At 39.2% G+C, this 21,465-nt stretch overlaps 1 protein-coding gene across 2 annotated transcripts in view; it reads left to right on the top strand.

Moving 5' to 3' along the window:
* The window catches only part of LOC124606778 (uridine-cytidine kinase-like 1), a 120,901-nt gene extending 99,918 nt beyond the window's left edge, over window positions 1-20,983 (top strand). For both annotated transcript variants that reach the window (XM_047138837.1, XM_047138836.1), the window contains exons 9-11: window positions 2,853-3,038; window positions 16,101-16,266; window positions 19,961-20,983. In XM_047138837.1, the coding sequence (XP_046994793.1) occupies window positions 2,853-3,038; window positions 16,101-16,266; window positions 19,961-20,112 (504 nt within the window). In that variant the 3' untranslated portion in view covers window positions 20,113-20,983. The remainder of the gene's footprint in view (window positions 1-2,852; window positions 3,039-16,100; window positions 16,267-19,960) is intronic.
* Window positions 20,984-21,465: the final 482 nt, after the last annotated feature.

The raw sequence follows: 21,465 nt of genomic DNA, 5'->3' as shown, positions 1-21,465 counted from the left end.
TATTTTCCTGTCTGTTCCTATAGTGGTAGAGTGGAGGGAAAATTCCCAATTCAGAGGACAATCTCTCTCACACACACACACACACACACACACACACACACACACACACTCTCTCTCTCTCTCTCTCTCTCTCTCTCTCTCTCTCTCTCTCTCTCCTCTCTCTCTCTCTCTCTCTCTCTCTGCACGCAAACAAAAATTAGCTGTGGAAGGATATTTAAACTAATGAAGCATGTAGTTAAGTAGCAACTGCTCTAGTGCCATGTAAACAGTACCTCATTAAACAACAAATATACATCTAGTTGTCCGCAGCTCGTGGTCGTGAGGTAGCGTTCTCGCTTCCCACGCCTGGGTTCCCGGGTTCAATTCCCGGTGGGGTCAGGGATTTTCTCTGCCCCGTGATGACTGGGTGTTGTGTGATGTCCTTAGGTTAGTTAGGTTTAAGTAGTTCTAAGTTCTAGGGGACTGATGACCATAGATGTTAAGTCCCATAGTGCTCAGAGCCATTTGAACCATTTGAACAGCCAGTCACCACAGTACTAGTTTGTGCCAATTTTCCATTACAACACTCATTTCGAACATGTACTGGAGGTGAAAGTGAAACAGTGTGGTCGTAAGCATGCTGACATATTGTGCAAGTCGTTCTATCAGAATAGTGACTGTTATGCTACAAAATGTATCCTGATGCACATTTTAATGACCTTTCAGCTGCTAGAACTGTATTATCGTACAGAAAAAAAAGAAAAACTGCAAAAACGACAGAAAATAAGGGCATAAGACAGTTCCATAGATCTTATTCATCTGTGTGAGACTTCTACATCTACTATATTTACATATATACTCCACAAGTCACTGCACAGTGCATAACAGAAGGGTACTTCAAGCAAATTTAGCAAATTGTCATACTTCAGTTATGTATGGAGAAGGGAAACTGATCGTCTATATGCTCTCATTCCGATGTTCCTGTGGGATACATGAAGGTGGTTTGAAAAGTTCTTGGAATGAAATAGAAAAGAGTACTTTCATCACTGAATTTGTTTTATTTTTCAATGTAGTCTCATTGTAGATTAATACACTTAGTCCAACGATGTTCCAGTCCCTTGATCCCATCTTGAAAATGAGTTTCCTCCAGACCTGCAAAGTAGTTGTCAACTCCGTCTATCAATTCTTTGCTTGAATTTAATCTTCATCCACCAAGAAAAATTTTCAGTTTTGGGAAGAGGTGGAAGTCTGATTGGAGTCATATCAGGTGAATAATGTGGGTGTGGCAACAATTCATACTTTAGTTTGTGTAATTTGCCATGGAGATGGCACATGTGTGCAGGCGCACATTGTCTTGATGGAAGATGACCTTTTTCCTCACTAAACCTGGCCTTTTTTCGTGTATCTTTTGTTGCAATTCGTCCAGGAGGTTAGGATAGTATATTCCAGTAATTTTTTGCCCAGTGGGGAGATAATCTTCAAACAGAACCCCTTCACATCCCAGAACACCAGAACATTTGATGCTATGACCTTTCCAGCCAAAGGCATTGTCTTTGCTTTCTTTGGTGGTGGAGAATCAGCATGTTCCCGCTGCTTTGACTGTTATTTTGTCCCTGGGGTATAGTAGTGTACCAAAGTTTCATCTGTGGTCACTGAGTGGTGCAAAAAATCTTGTTCCTTTCTGCTAAAATGGGCCAAATATTGTTCTGATACGTCAATTCTCATGCGTTTTTGATCCAGCATCAAGAGTCGCAGCACCCATCTTTCAGATAATTTTTTTCATTTCTGATTCTTCAGTTAAAATGTGATATACCCTTTCAGATGACATCTGACAAGCATGAGGAATTTCACACACTTTCAATCAGCGATCCTCCATGATCATTTTGTGCACTTTTGCAATGATTTCTGGAGTAGCGACATCTTGGCCGACCACTGCGCAGATCACCATCTAAGCTCTCCTGACCAAATTTAAATTCATTTGTCCACTTGGCAACAGATGAATATGAAGGAGCAGAGTCCTCAGTGTATTCTGGAAAATTGGCTAAATGTCCTTTGCTTTCATACCTTTCTTTACGAAGTACTTAATCAATACTAGAATCTAGATCCCCCCCCCCAATCTTCTCAAATCACTATGCAGGAACAACAACAGAGCCACATCACCGCCACAACTCTCTCCCAAGGGCACTGATGTGGCACGTGTTTCCAGGCAACAGACCAATGAATTCACGTGAACAACTTGTTGCGCTAATGCTGACCCCTCGTGGTGATTCCAAGAACTTTTCAAACCACCGTGATGTGTGTGATATATATAAAACTGCAAACTAAGACTATTATTTACTCTTAATTTTGTCATTTACTCATATTTGCTGGTTATCAACACCCAGAGTGGTGGAACATTACTGAATGTAGTCAGGAGTGTATTATAGGAACTCTAGTGCTGCTGTCTTCAATTTTTCAAGGGGTTTTTGTTTCAAGCCCCTTGTAGTGCTGTTTCATCAAAGACGAACTATAACAACTTGCATTTTTACTGAACTTTACCACTTGGGATTTAATCCTTTTTATGTTTTATTTTTTTAAAAAAAGGGTGGAGATGCCTGAATGTTCTTTCAGGGACAGTAGTGGAAGAAATTGAAACTAGCATTCTGCTGCTAGTTAGGAAAAATAGCCAATTGTGATTGGGTATGCCATCACATGTTAATTTGTTGCTGATAAAATATACATAGGTTTATTAGTTTTAGAATTTTGTATGAATTCTGAGACCAACTTTAAGTGATTATAGAGAAATATACCCTAAATAGTGGTTGGTGAGTTTAATTGATTTGACTTAATTCAAAATCTGGTAGTGAAATAAAATTTTACTCTTTGCATTTCAGGAGCATATAGTTGAGACACCACAAGGAACACAATATACTGGTAAAAAGAGTGCTACTGAAAAGATATGTGGAGTATCAATTTTGAGAGCTGGTGAAACGATGGAACAAGCCGTCTGTGATGTTTGTAAAGACATTCGAATAGGAAAAATACTGATACAGACAAATCTGAACACTGGAGAACCTGAGGTTTGTGTTAAAATTACGTGTGTTGGGTTCTTAAAAATATGTTGTTTAATGAAATGCATGTTCTTGGGATAACATTACATGGCATGCTCTTATATACACTATGTGATCAAAAGTATCCGGACACCTGGCTGAAAATGACTTAAAAGTTTGTGATGCCCTCCATCGGTAATGCTGGAATTCAGTATGGTGTTGGCCCACTCTTAGCCTTGATGACAGCTTCCACTCTCACAGGCATACGTTCAATCAGGTGCTGGGAGGTTTCTTGGGGAACGGCAGCCCATTCTTCACAGAGAGCTGCACTGAGGAGAGGTATCAGTGTCAGTCGGTGACGCCTGGCGTGAAGTCAGCGTCCCAAAACAACCCAAAGGTATTCTGTAGGATTCTGGTCAGAACTCTGTGGAGGCCAGACCATTACAGGAATGTTATTGTCATATAACAACTCCGCCACAGGCTGTGCATTATGAACAGGTGCTCGATCGTGTCGAGAGATGCAATCACCATCCCCGAATTGCTCTTCAACAGTGGTAAGCAAGAAGGTGCATAAAACATCAATGTAGGCCTGTGCTGTGATAGTGCCACACAAAACAACAAGGGGTGCAAGTCCCTTCCATAAAAAACACGACCACGCCTTAATACCACCACAGCCTCCGAATTATACTGTTGGCACTACACACGTTGGCAGATGACATTCACTGGGCATTTGCCACACCCACACCCTGCCATCGAATCACCACATTGTGTACTGTGATTGGTCACTCCACACAACAGTTTTTCCACTGTTCAATCGTCCAATGTTTACGCTCCTTACACCAAGCGAGACATTGTTTTGCGTTTACCAATGTGATGTGTGGCTTACGAGTAACAGCTCGACCATAAAATCCAAGTTCTCTCACCTCTCACCTCCCGCCTAACTAGTCATAGTACATGCAATGGATCCTGATGCAGTTTGGAATTCCTGTGTGATGGTCTGGGTAGATGTCTGCCTATTATACACTACGACCCTCTTCAACTGTCGGCGGTTGGTCAGTCAACAGATGAGGTCGACCTGTAAGCTTTTGTGCTGTACATGTCCCCTCCCATTTCCACTTTACTATCAAATTGGAAACAGTGGACCTAGGGATGTTTAGGAGTGTGGAAATCTCATGTACAGACGTATGACACAAGTGAAACCCAGTTACCTGATTACGTTTGAAGTCTTTGAGATCCACAGAGCACCCCATCTGCTCTCTCGCGATGTCTAATGACTACTGAGGTTGCTGACATGGAGTGTCTGGCAGTAGGTGGCAGCATGATGCAACTAATATGAAAAACGTATGTTTTTGGGGGTGTCCGGATGTTTCGCATCACATAGTGTATGATGATCTTTTTACTTTCATTTGATTCACATCCAAATGCATTTCACAGTGGAACGTAGATTATGAATTTGGTTATAACACATGTTTCTTGGTTTTATGATGACACACATGGAAAAACCTAGTCTTGTTCTTTCACTGTTGCCATTTGTCATTGTTGGTGGTTTGAACATGTTGCTCATGGGTTCTGTTATCACCTTCTGGACTTTCAAAATGATATTAACACTATGCCATCCAGTGACACCACAGTGGTGTCGTGCGCGAAATAGCGGTAAATGGCCGACGAAACAACAGTGGTGTCGTCTGCATAGTATCGCGCAGTGGCTGGTGACAGCACGTTAGTATCTTTTGCATTTTGTTGGTGTTTTGTTTAGGTAGCAATAAGTTACCCACATCAACAAGTGTTTTCTTTTTATAAGTACTTGTGCCCTTTCATCATGGCGGACGAAAGAGACAATAGGATTATTTATGATGAATGCGCGGACGTCTTGTCTGATGTTCTGGACGACTTGGCCGATTGGGAAGAAGACATTGGATATTAAAAAAAAAAAAGAAAAAGAAAGTGAAGCAGAATCATAGGAAGATAGTGAAATACGTCCAAGAAGAATTCGGCGAACGCTATGATTGCCAACTGATTCGGCTGAATCAGACGAAGAAGACAGTGCACAGTGGTCGGACTTTGATTTACTGAGGACCAATAATAAATTTGAAGGATCCCCAAGTCCAAACATATTTCCCAAAGATACAGTGTCGAGGGTATATTGTATGATTATATATTGGGAACAATCTCATTGAATATATTAGCAACGAAACCAAAAAGTACTACAGTCAAAATTGCAGTAGAAGGAAACTGGATTATAAAAATACCAAATTTCCCGATGTTACTGGACCCGAACTTAGAAAATGGTTTAGGCTTGCTATCGTTATGGGAATTGTTAAAAAAAAAGGCAAGGATCAGTGCTTATTGGCCAACGAATCCGTTGATAGACACAGCGATATTTGGCAAAAAGATGTCCCGCAACCAATTCAGACAAATATTCCACAAGATTTTGGGATTGCAGCCGGATCTCATTGACTTCTTTCCACGATATTTCGGCTGACAACCTTACAGCCATCTTCAGGCGAGTGTTTGACACTGGAGATTGCTAGTGCAAGTCGCACTATTTATACGTAAAAGTGCCGCAAGACGCGCATGCGCCAGTTACTGTAGCATGCGCGCCGCCTGTCGATTCCAAGGCCCTCTACAATATTACTGCATCTATGGAGTGCAAACGAATGCGTGAAACAAGTAAAACATGCACGCAGACGTGTCCAAAACAATAAAATGCAAAAAGTGCAGCCTTATCACTGGCTGCACTTCTCAACTTGTGGGATTTTCAATTGTGGCACGCATTTAAAACTTTTTTTAATTTTTTATTTTTTTTTATTTTGTGAAATAGTGGGAACAACACGGACTTCATGCTGGCATGGCTTGATGCCAACTGAACAGACAAATGCACAGACAACAATATGGCTGCACTAGTTGTGCCCAGTGTTGTTTCAGATGTTTGTGTAAATCACTTTACAGGATCAATAATTGATAATTGGATCTTAGATAATAAAGTAATATCACATTAGTATTGTCTTGTGGAAAAAGTCCAGCAACAAACATTTCTGCACGTAGTTCATTCTCCAGTCTTACGTGTTGCTATAGAGCAAATGTGAGGTGCTGCGGGAAGGCAAGTTGCTGCACATAAACCCCCTGCCTGTACTGTCTTATGCTATGAGCTATGCAAAAAGAAAGCAGTCACTTCCTCTGAAATTAGCACAGCCGTGACTGTTGTTGCACATACCTGTGTATTGGCTCAAGGTAAAAACCACTAGAACTGCCATTACATTTGTTATACTGAACACATGGCCAGTGTTTCAAACATTTATTATTCTGAACAGAATTTCTTATTTTGGATTCTTAATTTCTTTTTTCTTCACATTAAACGTACATTTTATTTTGTCTTTATACAAACTAGAATGTATGTGATTAGTGTATCATCTTTTTGGGAAGATGGAGTTCAGATTTATTGAATAAAACATGTTTGGAGCTGTTGACTTTTGATACTGTAGTTATTTGTAGCTTAACCTAGACCAGTGAAGGGGGCAAAAGACATGTCAACTTTTATTTTTGCAATAACTAATTCAGTTTTTAGCATTTGGCCACAAAACCTTCCAGAACATTTCCTCCTTTTTACAGTAGTGTACTACAGTTTGCTGAATTTTTATGATTTCTTGAATGATGTGTGCATTGTCAGAAAAGTTTCCATGCTGAAAATTGTATCATAAATTTCAGACATATTATGTATGTGTTTGTTGCTCACCTCATCAGAAAATGTTTTTTGCCTGTACAGGCATTATTATTTATGTTATCAGTGTGATCTTGCTAATGAAGAGATTTTTGGATTTTGGAGAACTCGCATACTGAATTGGAAAGTGGCTTATGGGGTTCATATGATTTTTCTACCAAAGGCAACTGAAAAAGATAGCCAGATTGATGAAGTGTTACCTTCAGTAGATGGCTCCCCATCTGAATCCTTTGAAGAGCCAGCAGGTGCAATAGTGAAAATGGTTGTTAGAGATGGAATGGAATGGTAGATTGTTGACATACTGTTGCCTTGAGAAGGGGTGATTTGAACATACTGAAGAAAAGGGCCTACTGCATACTCCTACCACAAAGTGCAGATCACTACATCATCGGTGCCTGTGGACTTCTGTCTTATGAGTTAGTGTTGTACATTCTAAAAGATACATGTAACAATACTTGTTTATTTAGTTGTTCGGCATTTACAAAGGCAATCATCACACAATTATTTGTGTGTGTGTGTGTGTGTGTGTGTGTGTGTGTGTGTGTGTGTGTGTGTGTGTGTCCTTGGCCTCCCTCACACTTCATACACATGTAAATGATCCATTGGCTAGATTTAACCTAACACACATTCAGGGTTGTCTGATAGACTCCATTTGTTCATCAGTTGTTTACATCTATGAACACCTGTTCTGACACAGTTCAAAGTATTCCACGATTTCCAAAAAAGGATTGGATCCATTGATCATCTTGTGGGGGTTGTCCACCAAATTTGGTTCCACTTACAGCCATAGTTCTTTCCAAGCTGTCTTAGAGTTGAAGTCTTGCAGTTCTTTGCCGATTTTCCATGAAAGTGATCTGAATTTGTCTTTTTGTAAGTACTGCATCTTGGTGTATAGGGAATTGTAGGTTGTATCAGCCACACTGTAGATAAGGCTAGTACTGAAATCATCAAATGTGCTAGCTCCACAACCCCATGCCGTTCCAGTCAGTTATGACGGAATAGCATTATGGGATTTTTATGTCTGTTTTCTATCTTCTAGATGTGAGTTAAACATTAGAATGCAATCTGATTTCATTCTTATGTCTAATGCATTGGTCATTCATAGAGAGCTGCGGTTTTGTTTCTGTGTGTCTATTGTTCAGGTGTATTATGGCTCTGGTCATTTTGGTAGGGTTTGGATGTAAATGCACTTGGAGTGGTAGGTGTTCCATACTTCTAGGTCTGCATTCAATATTTTGTCAAGATCGTCAAAGTTTTTACTTTGATGATTGATGGCAGGGTCATGTGCATATGACAATTTGTGTAATTCGGTTCTTACATATGAGCAATATATAGATAAAAATAAATGGGTGCTAATGCCGAACCCTGTGGCTCGCCATTAGTCAGAGCTTTGTGTTGTGAAGTAAAATATTGATTGTTATGTCTCTGTTGCACATTTTTGAGTAACATTTCATTCTTACTGCATTTATTTAACTTAAGCAGTAGCCCCTCGATCCATAATCACGGTTATAAGCAGTAGCCCCTCGATCCATAATCACGGTTATATGCCCAGGACAACTGTCCCAGAAAAACCACAGAATTTTTTAAAATTCCACAAATTTTTCATTGTTTTAGTTTTCAGTGGAATTTTTGCAACTTCCACTGGTTGGTAAGAACTAATACCCTAACAAAGAATTTAACTTTAGCCTGCTACTGCAGAATAATACTTCAGCAATAAAACATAATGAGGGAATAACATCAAAGTCACAAAGGAAGTGTGCCATTTATGACGTCAAAACACAGTGCACACAGAAGTGTCTTTCAAAGCAAAATATGTCGAAGACTTAAGGATGAAGACTATTTAATACTTCGTAACAACAAACTGCTTTCAGAGTTCTATGCCAGTGTATGAAACCTTTACCATTCAAAGGATTGACAAGTTTTACAGCTCCAGAGGGAAGTCTCTGTCAGATGACAAGGGAAAAGTGTGTTTTCACATGGGAAAAAGTGCATTTGTAACCGGGAAATGTGGGGAAAAATACTTTCCTCCTCCCCCCCTCCTCCTCCCCCCTCCCCTGCATACATACCATGATAATGTGTCATAAGCTGGTGTAAGATCTAAGAGAACCAGGCCTTTGAAGGATAACACTTGATCACAATTTCCACCTGCTCAAAAACCCTCTTTATGTGGGGAGGTTGGCTTCCATATATGGAGTTAATCCCGTCCATAATATTCTCTTGAATATTTCATAGGAAGTGCATCGTAGGCTGTTAGTCTTCTTGGGTTTCAGCACTTGGATGCCTTTTACTTCTTTCCGGGTATTAGGGAGGGCTCCCTTTCTGATGCATTCCCTGCAGAGTTTGGCCACCCACCTTCTTCCTAAAATTGCCAGTTCCTTCATGAATTCTAGCAGGATTTCATTAAGTTAGGCTGCTTTTCCTGTGTTCTTTTGCTTCAAGGCCTCGGTAATAGCTTCCATTTCCACCTCTTTCACAGTGCCCATATTGGTTGGATTATTACGCAGTATACTGTTCAGGTGTTTGGAAATTCTTTTTTTCAGCTGATTTAAGTGGGATTGTAGAAGTCTGTTTCAGGACAGCTGCTATTTCAGGCGACTAGAGCCAAGGATCGGCTGTGAGGTTCCATGGCACTGCCTAATTTCCAGAGCAGGCCCAAGATCTTTCTGCTGGAATGCATAAAATTTAGGCTATCCATTGCCTTCTTGCACCTGCTTCTGCATTCTTCATTCATAACATTGACCAGTTGTTCTACGGTCTTGTGATCCTTGCTTTTCCAAAGTGCACGTTAGTATTTCACGCTCTTCCCTCCAGCAGGGGTGTATTCCTTTCTAACCTCATGAAGAACAGCATTTAGGGCCACTTTGTGTACCAGATTTGTGAATCTTGTGTAGTTCTCAGGTGTCGTTGGCATTAGATGTATCGTCTTCTCAATGTAGGTTTGATATTTATTCCAGTGTGTGTGATTTGGGGGGGGGGGGGGTGTCTGGCTTTTATGTTAGAGATTGATTGCCCAAGCTCTAAAATTACCAAGAAGTGTTGGCTCCTTGGGAATGCCTTGATGATCCTTGTAGCTTGCATGGGGTGGCTCTGCAAATGGCAAAGGTACGATCAGGTATCAAAGTTGTGCCTCACACATTTGATTTAAAGGTCACTCCATCCTTGTGTTTGAACAGGAGGTGTAGATTCTGGTTGTCTGCCCAGTCAGTTAATGTAATGCCTACAGCTGTAGATCTTGGATAGCCCCATCTAGTGTAGTGAGAATTAAAATCGCTGGTGTACACTGCCGGGTGTTAAGCCTTGGATAAAACACGTGAGGGTCATTTCTGTGGTGGAGGTTTATAAACATTACAGTGTGTCAGCCATACCATTTTTTTATGTATCAAATGCTCTGCTGGTGTCACTTTTGTGTCTAAATTTTCTAGGAGTGTGTTCTTCGCTGGGATGGTCATACCATGCTTATCAGGATCAAATGCTTGGAATGAAATAAAAAATATCGCTTGTACCATATCATTGAAGAAATTTGAGACAATGATTGGCATCCTGTATGCCAGAGGTGCCTTTTGGGCTAAAGGTATTTCCTTGCGTGACATTTCATCACATTCTTGAGGACCTAATTTTATCAGGGATACAATGACAACAGACAGAGCTTGTGAACATATCAGATTCCACTGTTTTGATGAAATGTTGTTCCGAGCTGTGGTACTCCAGTACATTTGCAATGGCTTCCTTTATATTGGTAATGAGAGGCCTACCTCATGACCAGCCATTAGAAGAGTACATAATTCCTTATCTGATGGAGCCATCTATAAATCAAGAAGAGAATGTGGGAATGTGACAACAGATAACTTCACATCTCTTCAGCTAGCCAGAAACTTCAACAGAAGAAAACATTGTTAATGAAAAATGAGAGAGATTTGTCCAAAAGTCCCCAAGTGGATGAAGAGCGACAATTCTGACTTATATTCCATCATAATCTTGAAAAAGACTGGTAAACCTGTATGCATCCCCACAGTGCTGCCGGTGAAAAAGAATAAGGCTGTCATTATTCTGGCACACTTCATCCTGAAGTAGCAGTCAGTGAATAAGGAAAGAAGAAACCAGGAACTGTTAATTTTTATCATGTTACAAAGTATGGTGTACACATCATTCAAATGATTCACAAATATTCAGTTAAGGTCAGGATGTATACAACCTGGGAATTTTTTCATCCAGGAGAAAACCGGGAAAAACCTTAGAATTTTATAGAATTCTGGGAATTTTTTGTTGTTTTAGTTTGCAGTTAAATTTTTGTAATTTTGACTGGTAAGAATCGATACTCTAACAAAGGATATTACTGTTCCCACTACTGCAGAATAATACTGCAACAATGAAATGTGAATGAGAAAAAAACGAAAGTAAAACATAAATTGCAAAGGAAATGTGCCATATACAACAGAAAACCACAGTGCTCATACAAATGTTTGCCAACAGCAAAGCGTGTTAAAAGGCTTTACGAAGACTATGCAATGCTTGATAACAACAAATTGCCTCTGATGAGCGTGATGTCACAATGGTTTACATTAGATTAGTCTTAGCAGTTACGAGCGGGCTCATGCACATGCGCAGTTGAGTGGCGTATGTGTAGTACCTTCTCCTGTTTCTGGCTGCAGAAATGTCTCTGATGGCTGTGTAAGCAGTTGCAGCTAGATGCTACCGGGGAAAATTTTACTGCCACGCCCAAGATGCCAGATTCATGCATGCGCAGCAGGCCCGGATCTATGAGAGAGGGTGGGGGCACCAAATTTATATTCTTGAGGAGAAAAAAAGCTTGTTTCACAAAGCACTTAGCATCCAGCCCATGTTGGTCTATAGATTACTCATATGATTTTGATTCGCATCCCTGTTGATTTTTGAACACACCCTATAAGTTAATTTCTGAATGAATAATAAGCCGTGCGGGGTAGTAGCCGTGTGGGGTCTGAGGCGACTTGCCACGGTTCGCGCGGCTCCCCCTGTCGGAGGTTTGGATCCTTCCTCTGATACGGATGTATGTGTTGTCCTTAGCGTAAGTTAGTTTAAGTTAGGTTAAAGTAGTGTGTAAGCCTAGTTACCGACGACATGAGCAGTTTGGTCCCATAGTAAAAGAAAAGAAAAAAAATCATAAGTTGAGTTTTGAATGCGTCCATAATGTACATGATGTCTGTCAGGGGAATCCTTGTTGCATCTAGAAATAAACTTTCTGCAGGCAAAAGGGGACCGGGCTATACAAGCTGAGTAGAGTAAAGCCGAACAAGTGAACGCCAATCGCTGTCTGATTATGTTGTTTGGGTTTTGCGAATGATCAGCGCTCTTATAATTACTAGGGAAATTCATAGAGTCAGACTACCAGAGTGGAAATAAATGACTAACAGGAATAACAGGTAAGAAAGATTATGTATTATCTTCTCGGTGTATCCAGGAAAATGAAATTTTGTCAGAAAATGTTTGGGCAGATCGCTACACTAGTAAGCGCCAGTTGTACAGTCCCCTTCTAGCAGCCGCGTAAGTTCTGTTCTGGAAGTAATGCGGAAAATGGTTTGAACGAACATAACGCCTAACTGGAGAATAATCAGGGATAACTAAACCGGTGATTCTGGCAGGGTTAGTGGAGTTAACTGGTGAATAAGTTTTGACAAAGGCAGAAATAGTTCCAGAATTAGTGATGACAACACTGTTTATTAGAACGAGGAAGGAGAGGAAATGGGGACATGACACAAATTATGGAAGAGTGTGACGATTCTAAATTTATATAAAAATCTCTTACTACTACTTTTCGATCTCGTGCTCGAGAAACTGGAGCATATGAATGAAATGTGAAACTATTTTCTAACATAAAGCTTTTTGGTTGTAGTAGGCCTAATAGGCATTTTACGTTGGTCTTCGTGAATTATATTCTGTCGTGTTATAAAAATGACCATTTGTGCCAAAATAGTCTCATTTATTTTGTGTGTCTTACAATTTCTGCAGTGTTAGAAAGGCCTATTTTTTTTTTTTATCCAGCATACAGTGACAAAATAGACGTAAGCATATCGAGAAACCATACCAGTCTTGGATACTATTTGTATTAACAGCTTACGCAGTATTAGACAACAATATTTCGATTTTTCATGTAGCAAAATGTTTGATGAAGTTTGATGAGGTAATAGATCCTTTCACAGAAAGGAAAGCACGCCATGTAAAGCTGTAGCAAGATAAGAAGGAAAACAATGCTAGGAGCTAAGGGTTGAAGAAATGTGTACTGTATTGCTTGTCTCTTGTCTCCACTGGTTTTATGTATCCTATATTTAATTTTGTCACCCTAACAAAGTTATAAGCTAATAGGCACTAAAGAGTGCAAATTTTCTGAAGAGTTCTTGTTCTCCCGATTACACATAATCCCATCCAGTAGTAATTGCGAGATTTTTTTAAGAGGGGCAAGATGTCGAACCAGGAAACTGGGAGCAGGAGAGGCAGCACAGGACATTTTAATTTCTACTGTCGTGGATATAGTTTGATGGCATCCAGTACAAAATATACATGATTCAATTCCATGGAGCGAAATAGTGACGTCGATAAAAGAATGCTGTGTGAAGCGGGGCGGTATTGCACTCTGGCACACTAAAGACCAAATATCATGTCTTACATTTCCTCAAACATATATGTTTTGTGTATCAGACTCTTCAGAAAGATGTGTGCTACAAAATGAACATAGTTTTGAAAATTCGATTTTTTAAAATTTTTGACGTATCTCAAACACGATGGAGGGGGGGGGGGGGGGGCTGGGAGGGGGGTCACCACAATCTTAGTATTCCCCCGGCTTGGAAATATCGTAGATCCGAGGCTGATGCGCAGAGCAGTCTGAGTTGTAGTGGGGAAGTGCGTAGTCTCTGCGTGACCCGTGTTTACATTTAGTGATTTTGCTGTTTCCTCTTCGTTTACTGCTCTCATGTCAAATGAAAACAAAATGGATTTCTGTGGCCGGGAATTAAAATATGTTCAGATAATTACGGAAGGCTAATATATGTTATTAGTTCCAGATTTTATTTTATTTCCACTTTTCTGACAGCCATGCCTTTATCGCCTTGTAGAACGATATAGTTATTTTTATTTTTGTCAGTTTTCTAAAGAAATTTGGTTTTTATTAATCTTTTACTCTGAGGCAGTCGATGTGTTTGAAACAGTGTTTAGTTCCACACTATTGGCTAATTTCAACTGCTCGCTGCATTTCAAGTGCACATTTTCATCTTCTAGCATGTATGGCGTTATGCCATAATAAAGAATCAAAAGTAAATTAATACAGTACTGGTACTCAAAGAAAATAGGTCGAGGCCTACTTCATTGGGAATCTGGACATACGAATGTGCTCTTTAAGTATCCACTTTACATGTGCAATTTTAATATGGTTCACGAAATTCCGATGCTCTTGGAGAATCCTCTGAGGTCTCTTTTCTTTTATGACATAATGTAAGATCTTTTAATGTTTTACACGTATGAACATATGGGCTTCCTGTGTCATAGCAACTGCCAAAGCATGGTGGCGCCTGTTATCTGGCGCTCTGACGACTACTGAAATGAACCTATTTCTAACAGGTCGCCGGAAAATATTGTGAATGAATGTTGGTTTGAAAAGTGTTATTTTCAAAGTAAATTTCCTTTTACGCAAGTTGAACTACGTGCGAGAATGTACGATGAATTTCTTAAATCACAGTGCATTTGATGACTAGCCATTTAGAAGCATTTCGAACCCAGAAGTCAGACACTCATATAGTTATTAGGAGCAAATTGATGTAGTGCTATGGGAAGCTCTCTCCCCTCTGCAGTAGCTAATTTATTTATGGAAAACTTTGAGAACAAGTCACTGGACTCTTCTAAAAATTTTACTGGCACATTTGTGTGATATATCCTAAAGTGTAACATGGGAAAAAAATCTCAACTTTATATGTGAAAGCTTAGCTTCTCTTGCGGCTTATTAACCTTAGAGACCAATATTATATGTGAAAGCTTTGCTTTTCTTGTAGCAACACTATGCATATTAATTTAAAACATTAACATTTCCTGTTTGTGTATCCGTGCTACTTAACAGTGATGTTACTATTAGCTGACTAGATCACGTGTCTAGTGGTCTGAATAACCACTGTCATCGGCTGGCGTGATCACGTGTCATGGGCTATAACTGGCTTACAAAAGCGCATCGCAATCTCGATTACAATGGTTCGGAAAGTAACATGCGGTGTTTGGTGGAATTCGAATTTATACTTTCGTAATACGAAAATATGCAGCGTACATGTTGCTGCACATCAAAAATCTTTCCAAGGAGATGCCCAATGCATATCTTTTTATAATATACTAGACATGTCAGCAATAAAGGTATGAATATTCTGCAATCAAATAACCAAGAATAAGCTGCAGGGAAGTGTTCATTCTTCATCTAGTAAATGAACTCATAAATGGGAAGCAACAAAGAGCAAGAGGACAACAAGAAAGCTAATCAAATGAAGGGGCAAATGTAGAACTGAACGAATCAGTAAAGCAACAGAAGTGCCAGGGCAAATGTGTGCAAAGGATTAAGATGGACAATGACATTGAGAAATGGGAAAAGTTGCCTGCAGAGAATAAGTATGAAAAGTGTTAATAATCTGCACAAAGTTAGATTTCAGTGTTAAGAAAAAGCAACTGAAGTAAATAAAGAAATGTTGGGAACTTCAGAACTTGGGCACACATCTGAGTGGTCATGTGAAGTTTTGTATGCAAAGCAGCAATCTAAAAATGTTAGAACTTTGACGTAAAGCTTTATTGAAATGTGTACTTATCATACAGATGAGTGGAAACAATGCGTGTATTATTTTAATCATGTTACAGATTTTAATGCAGATCTCATTAGGGCTCAAACGAGCCCTTCCCACTGTTAGAGGTCTACCACATTTTCCACTTTTCTGTTGTTAACTACAGTAATGTTTTCTACCTATTCGAAACTACAAATTTGAATACATATTTTACATTGGTATGTGTATTGTTTATGATGTAGTTGAGAAATATGTATGTGTATTTCTGAATTTGGAAAACATGGTTAAGAAATGAAAATCAGAACCCATGTTTTTGTTTGATTTTTTCTATATGTAGGTGTTCGTTAAAGATGTTGTTTCCCCTGTTTAATTATACATTTTCAGTTTGCGTGAAAGTGGAAAATGTTGCAGCATGTGCACCAATGAACTGTGTGTTGCATATTTGGAAGAAGTCACTCAGATTAATAAATCTGCTTGCAGTTTGATGATAGGTTTGATTTGAATGCATTATTTCCAATGTGCCTTATCTATTTGACCAGCTCGTTTCCATTCATCTTAGCACCAATTTATGCAGAGTTCTCTTTTTTTTACCAGTTGTACTATCTGAGACTTCCAAAGGATATAAAGGATTACAAAGTAATATTAATGGATGCCACAGTAGCTACAGGTGCAGCAGCTATGATGGCGATCAGAGTTCTTCTGGATCATGATGTTCCTGAAGAAAATATCCTCCTGGTGTCATTGCTGATGGCAGAATCAGGTAGCATTTACAGTAACCATTGAAGTATTTTAGTGAAATGATTAGGCTGTATTTATTACATTTTCAGTAAGCTCATTTAAATTAAACACTGGTGTACACCGCCAAAAAAGTTTGCATTTAAGGTAGTCCAATAGTTGTGGTAAAATTTTCTTTCAGAAATATTGGCTGAAAATTAATGTCTCTGTAGAAGTCAATTTAATAACGCAGGAAAAAAAATGCATGGATATTTAGCTTGTGACTGTTATGTAGTAAGGGTAAGGGTATACTAGTAATTATAGTGTCTTTTAATCATGACTGTCTGCAACTTGACATGCTTTCTTTATGGTAAGTAGCGATCTATCTTTTCCTACATTGTTGATATAGTAGTAATTATTTACTTTCGTCATCTCTTAAGTAGCATGCTTTACTTTTTGATTCTGTTGCTAGATGATTCGCCACTGTTATTTGTTAGAAGAATACTCAAATGAAACAAACAATGTGTGCAGAAGAAAAGTGTCTTTGACCTTCGTAACTGTCCAAGATCAAGACTTCCACCCTGTACTACTTTCATGATTCAGTGCATGTCCTACCTTATTTGCTTATCTGGTTTTGAAGATTATATAAGGCAGTGTCCCTTACTCCATCTTTTGTGTATGCTGTAGCTGACATGATTTATTTACTGAGATCTAATTTATCCTTAGCTTTACATTTAATTCTTCTCCTGTGTTTAGGATGCTATCTTAAAGATGATCTTTTGACAGTCCTTAGGAACTCCAAAATTTTAACAGCAGAAATTTTGTTCTTATTTTTGGAATGGTCAAAGTTCCAGAACCATATGACAGTGTTGAAAATGCTGTAAATTAATAGAAATTAATTTGCGTGTTTCTGATTTTGTGCTATAATGTTTCTATTATTGTTCAAATAGTGAAGAGTCCAGAATGTAATAACAATATGGAAAGGATAGATCCCTCCTTACCACATAGAGGGGACGCTGAATCAAACAGGCACAATGAAAAGGCCTGCTAAACATTTAAGCTTTCAAAAACAAAAGGTCCTGTGAAGTGGTTAACAAATTCATACCCGCACAACTTATACACACACGATCACTGTCTCCAGATGCTGGGTGGGACCCAACTGCGAACTGCTGTGTTGCCTGATGAGGGCAGTAATTTGCGAGAGTGGGGTGGTGGTGGTGGTGGTGGTGGTGGTGGTGGTAAGGAGGCAGCATTGGGCAGGCAGGCAGGGATAGCTGAAGAGGCTGTGCTGCCTTTGGGGTCATGTAGGGACACAGTGCGGACAGGATGGGCTGCTAGTTGCAGAGTTGTGGGGCTATGCACTCACTCTATGCCCTGCAAATCTCCATCATATTTGAGCATTCTGCTGTGTTTCACATGTGCAAAACTGAGTGACACCTGTGGTATTCTGTGAGTTTTGTCTTAATAGCTGAAACCCCTAGACAACGTTGTGTGTTTCACAAACAGACGAGAAACCTTATTTTTAAAGTGCTGCTGTTCTTAAAATGTACAGCAGATTCAGATGAATTGGCCTGCAGGCTTGCCAAGAGGCAGGAATGCAGTGCAGTGGTCTGTGGTGATATTGATTTACGAGCTGTCAGGCGCATTGTGCAGGAGGCCAAGTTGTCTCGGCAGGCAATTGGAAAAGAGAAGTTTGTCTCCAGGAAAGAAACAGCATGCCTAGGTGGGTAATAGGAATCAGCGACTTCAGTTGAGAGGGGAGTTCACTATGGCAGTGAAATTGCTCGCTGTTATGCCTGTAGCAGCTGGGTTTGAAGGCAGTGCAATATCAGTGCAGAAAATATTGGAAAACATCAAATTTAAACATGTAAAATCCAGTGACTGATGCTGCTCCTGGGATGACATTTCTAAGAACAATGCGTGAAGTATTATTAGGGTGAGACTTGGGAAAATTAAATCCACACTAGAAATTGTCTTTGGCAAACAGATGGACAAGGCAGCTTGAAATTCTTGTGGAAAGAAAGTAAACTAATATTCAGAGCAAAATCAAAAACAATCTCTACCATGCCAAAATGAATGGAGAAGAAACATGTTGAGAATGGTTTCAGAATCAGCTGTTGCCTTATTTGGATCCAGGCTGTGTCATTATGGTCAGTGCAAGCTATCACTCTGTAGTTCTTGCCAGGCCTCCCACTACAAAAATAAGAAAAGGTGATATAATTTCATGACAGGGCAGTAATGACATATCACATAATGAAACACAAACAAGAGCAGAGCTGCTGGACCTCGTGAAGATTTCAAAAGGCAGTGGTAAACGATACAAAATTGATTTCATAGCTCTGCAACATGGTAACAAAATGAGAGGAGTACCTCCTCATTATTGCCATTATAATCCTGCACACCATTGGAGATACATGACAGATAGAAATTCTGCGTTTAAAGTAGTTGACACTGTAAAACTGATCCATGAGGCAGTAGACAAAATCCCCATTGCTAGTTGGGAAGCTTGAGTACATAAGTGACAATCAAGAGGAAGAAGATTATTGAAAAGAAGTTGTTGAGAAATAATGCAATTGATAATCATTAGTCTGGCATCCACATGTGACGATTCCAGTTCTGAAAGCAGTGACTATGAAAGATCAGAATAAAAAGATAGTGAGTAAACTAAATTTATTTTCTAATTTCCATGGAACATTTACTTTCTTGATGAAATTAAATAATTTCTGATATAGGCCACAGTTGGACACTGAAATGAATTCAGTGATGGAGTGAAAATTTGTTCCAGATCGGGACTTAAACCTGGATTTCCCACATCACACTAGTGGTCGCCTAACTGCTTCAGCTATCCAAGCACACTTTACTCCCAAATCATTATTTCTGAACACAAGTATTCGATGCGACTCTGCAGCACTTTTTTTCAAATGAAAACAAAAAATTAATGCTTTCCACAAATCATCACCTTCTGGTACAAAATTCGACATTAACACGATGAAAACATATGATGTTGTTTGTTCCTTGACTTGATGTATACTAAATATCTTTGACAGATGTCATACCAACCAAGCAAAAAAAAATGAAGGCTCGTTGACAACAAATGTTCCCTATCGACTCATATGTATCTTAATGCTCATTTCATACTGGTACACCTGGTATATTAAGAGGGGTGGAAAGGATAGTGGACAGGATATTCCTCATTTCAGGGCATGACAAGAGGTAGTCAAAACCCTGGCAGAGAATGTGATTCAGTTTCTGCAGATATGATTGGTACTGTGTCTTGAGAAGAGTGCTCTTTCGTGGTTGGACAGTGGGTATGTTGGATGTGGTAGGTGACCAGAAAGACAAGGCATAGCAGCCCTGTTTTTGGACAAGCTTGGGAGGACAATTTTGGCCTATGAAGGCCTCTGTGGACCCTTGGCATATTTGGAGAGGGACTACTTGTCACTACGAAAGTGACAGCCTTGAGTGACTAAGCGGCATGGAAGTACAGAGACAGTGGTCGTGTGTGCGTGTACGTGTGCGCATGCACGCGTGCTTGCGTGATGTAGAATGTTTGTAGATTGTCTTCTGAATACTTAAAAACTTACGGTCTCCCTGCTTCATCAAGATTACTTTGACACAGTTTTCACATTGTTGTTCTTCAGTGTAAATTATTTACAGCTTAAATGTGATGTTAAAACAGATGACATAAACATCTTAAAGTGTACATTGTAACAGTTTTAATGTTGTATTTGTTGTTACAGGTGTTCATTCTATAGCATATGCGTTTCCCCATGTCCGTATAGTCACCTCTGCTTTGGATAAAGAAATTAATGAAAAATTTTATGTTGTTCCTGGTATTGGCAATTTTGGTGACCGTTATTTTGGAACTGAGCCATCAGAGGAGGCTTTCTGATACTGTGTATGAAATTGTTGCAGTTTGAAATAAACAGTATTTCTGTAACAGTCAGCGACAGATAGTTAACTGCAACAAAAGAAAACATGCTCTCCAGAATTGTTCAGTGGAGCAGTGTTTAATGATACAGGGTTTTTGTAATTGTTTTCAGTACTTAATTATGCTTTTATCATGGAAGTGAGAAGCTGTGTGTGTGTGTGTGTGTGTGTGTGTGTGTGTGTGTCGTGTAATTAGATGTTATGTTACTGGTTATTTTGTCCCTCACCGTGCTTTCACCTGTGTATAATATCATTATTTATTTATTTACTTTCTAAAAGAAAATGGAATGAATTTTGCAATGTCAATTTGTTGTTCAAATGTGTACAAATATGCAATGCGGTGTTGCCAAGTGAATCGTGTGCCTGTTGAGGGGAACACAGTGCCATGTTATACTGTGGTATGAAATATTGGAAGCTATTTTGGTACTTGGCATAGGGCAGAAATATAATAGTGACAATAATCTTTAGTAGTTGGCATTTTTTCTGCTTCCCTATAAAGAATGCCAATGTGTAAGAAACACAGACAGCTTGGGATTAAATGCTGAGCACCTCAATTTATTTGAAAAAGAAAATCTTCATTTGCAATACTACTGTACAAGCAGTTACTTTACTGTTCAATCACTCTTTATTGTGTTGGATACGTACATTTCTAGTTTGTCACAACTAGCTGTATATACTCTGCAGAAATGTTTGATCACTTATTCCAGGCACACTCTTTGCTTGATGGGGCTGGCACTGCATCTTTTTGACACTGAGTCAAATCCTAAAAATGTGAAAAGTGGTTTTTTATTAAGGGCAGTGTTTCTGTTGAATAAAGAAGTATTGTTACTACATTTTCAAATTTAAAATTTATTTAGCATGTACAAAGCATTTTATTTCCTTTTCATTATAGAGGGAACTTAACTTCTAGTAAGATAACTTTTTGTTCAATATTAATTGATGTATTTTGTCTGACAGATAAAGTGAAGGTTTTTTTTTTTTTTTTTAAAGTATGATTGCATCAAGAATAGAGCCATCCTTAAAGAACATAGAAGACATAAAGGAGTTGAACATTACATTCAGTTCTGTTAGTGATACCACCTCCTCCTCCTCCTCCTCCTACTACTACTACTACTACTACTACTACTACTACTTTATCATTAGGAATTTGTCCCCCCCCCCCCCTCCCTCGCACCAAAAAAAAAAAAATTAATTGCGTGTAATACTGTTGATTCCGCATCACATGAAATTTCTATTTGTACGTACTTTACTGACCTGAATACCTTGCTGCTTTCGCGAACAACAGTTCTATCACAGTTGATATTAAATTCAAACA

Source organism: Schistocerca americana, chromosome 3 (assembly GCF_021461395.2).
Source record: "Schistocerca americana isolate TAMUIC-IGC-003095 chromosome 3, iqSchAmer2.1, whole genome shotgun sequence".
Lineage (NCBI taxonomy): Eukaryota > Metazoa > Arthropoda > Insecta > Orthoptera > Acrididae > Schistocerca > Schistocerca americana.
This window is presented reverse-complemented; position numbering and strand designations above follow the sequence as displayed.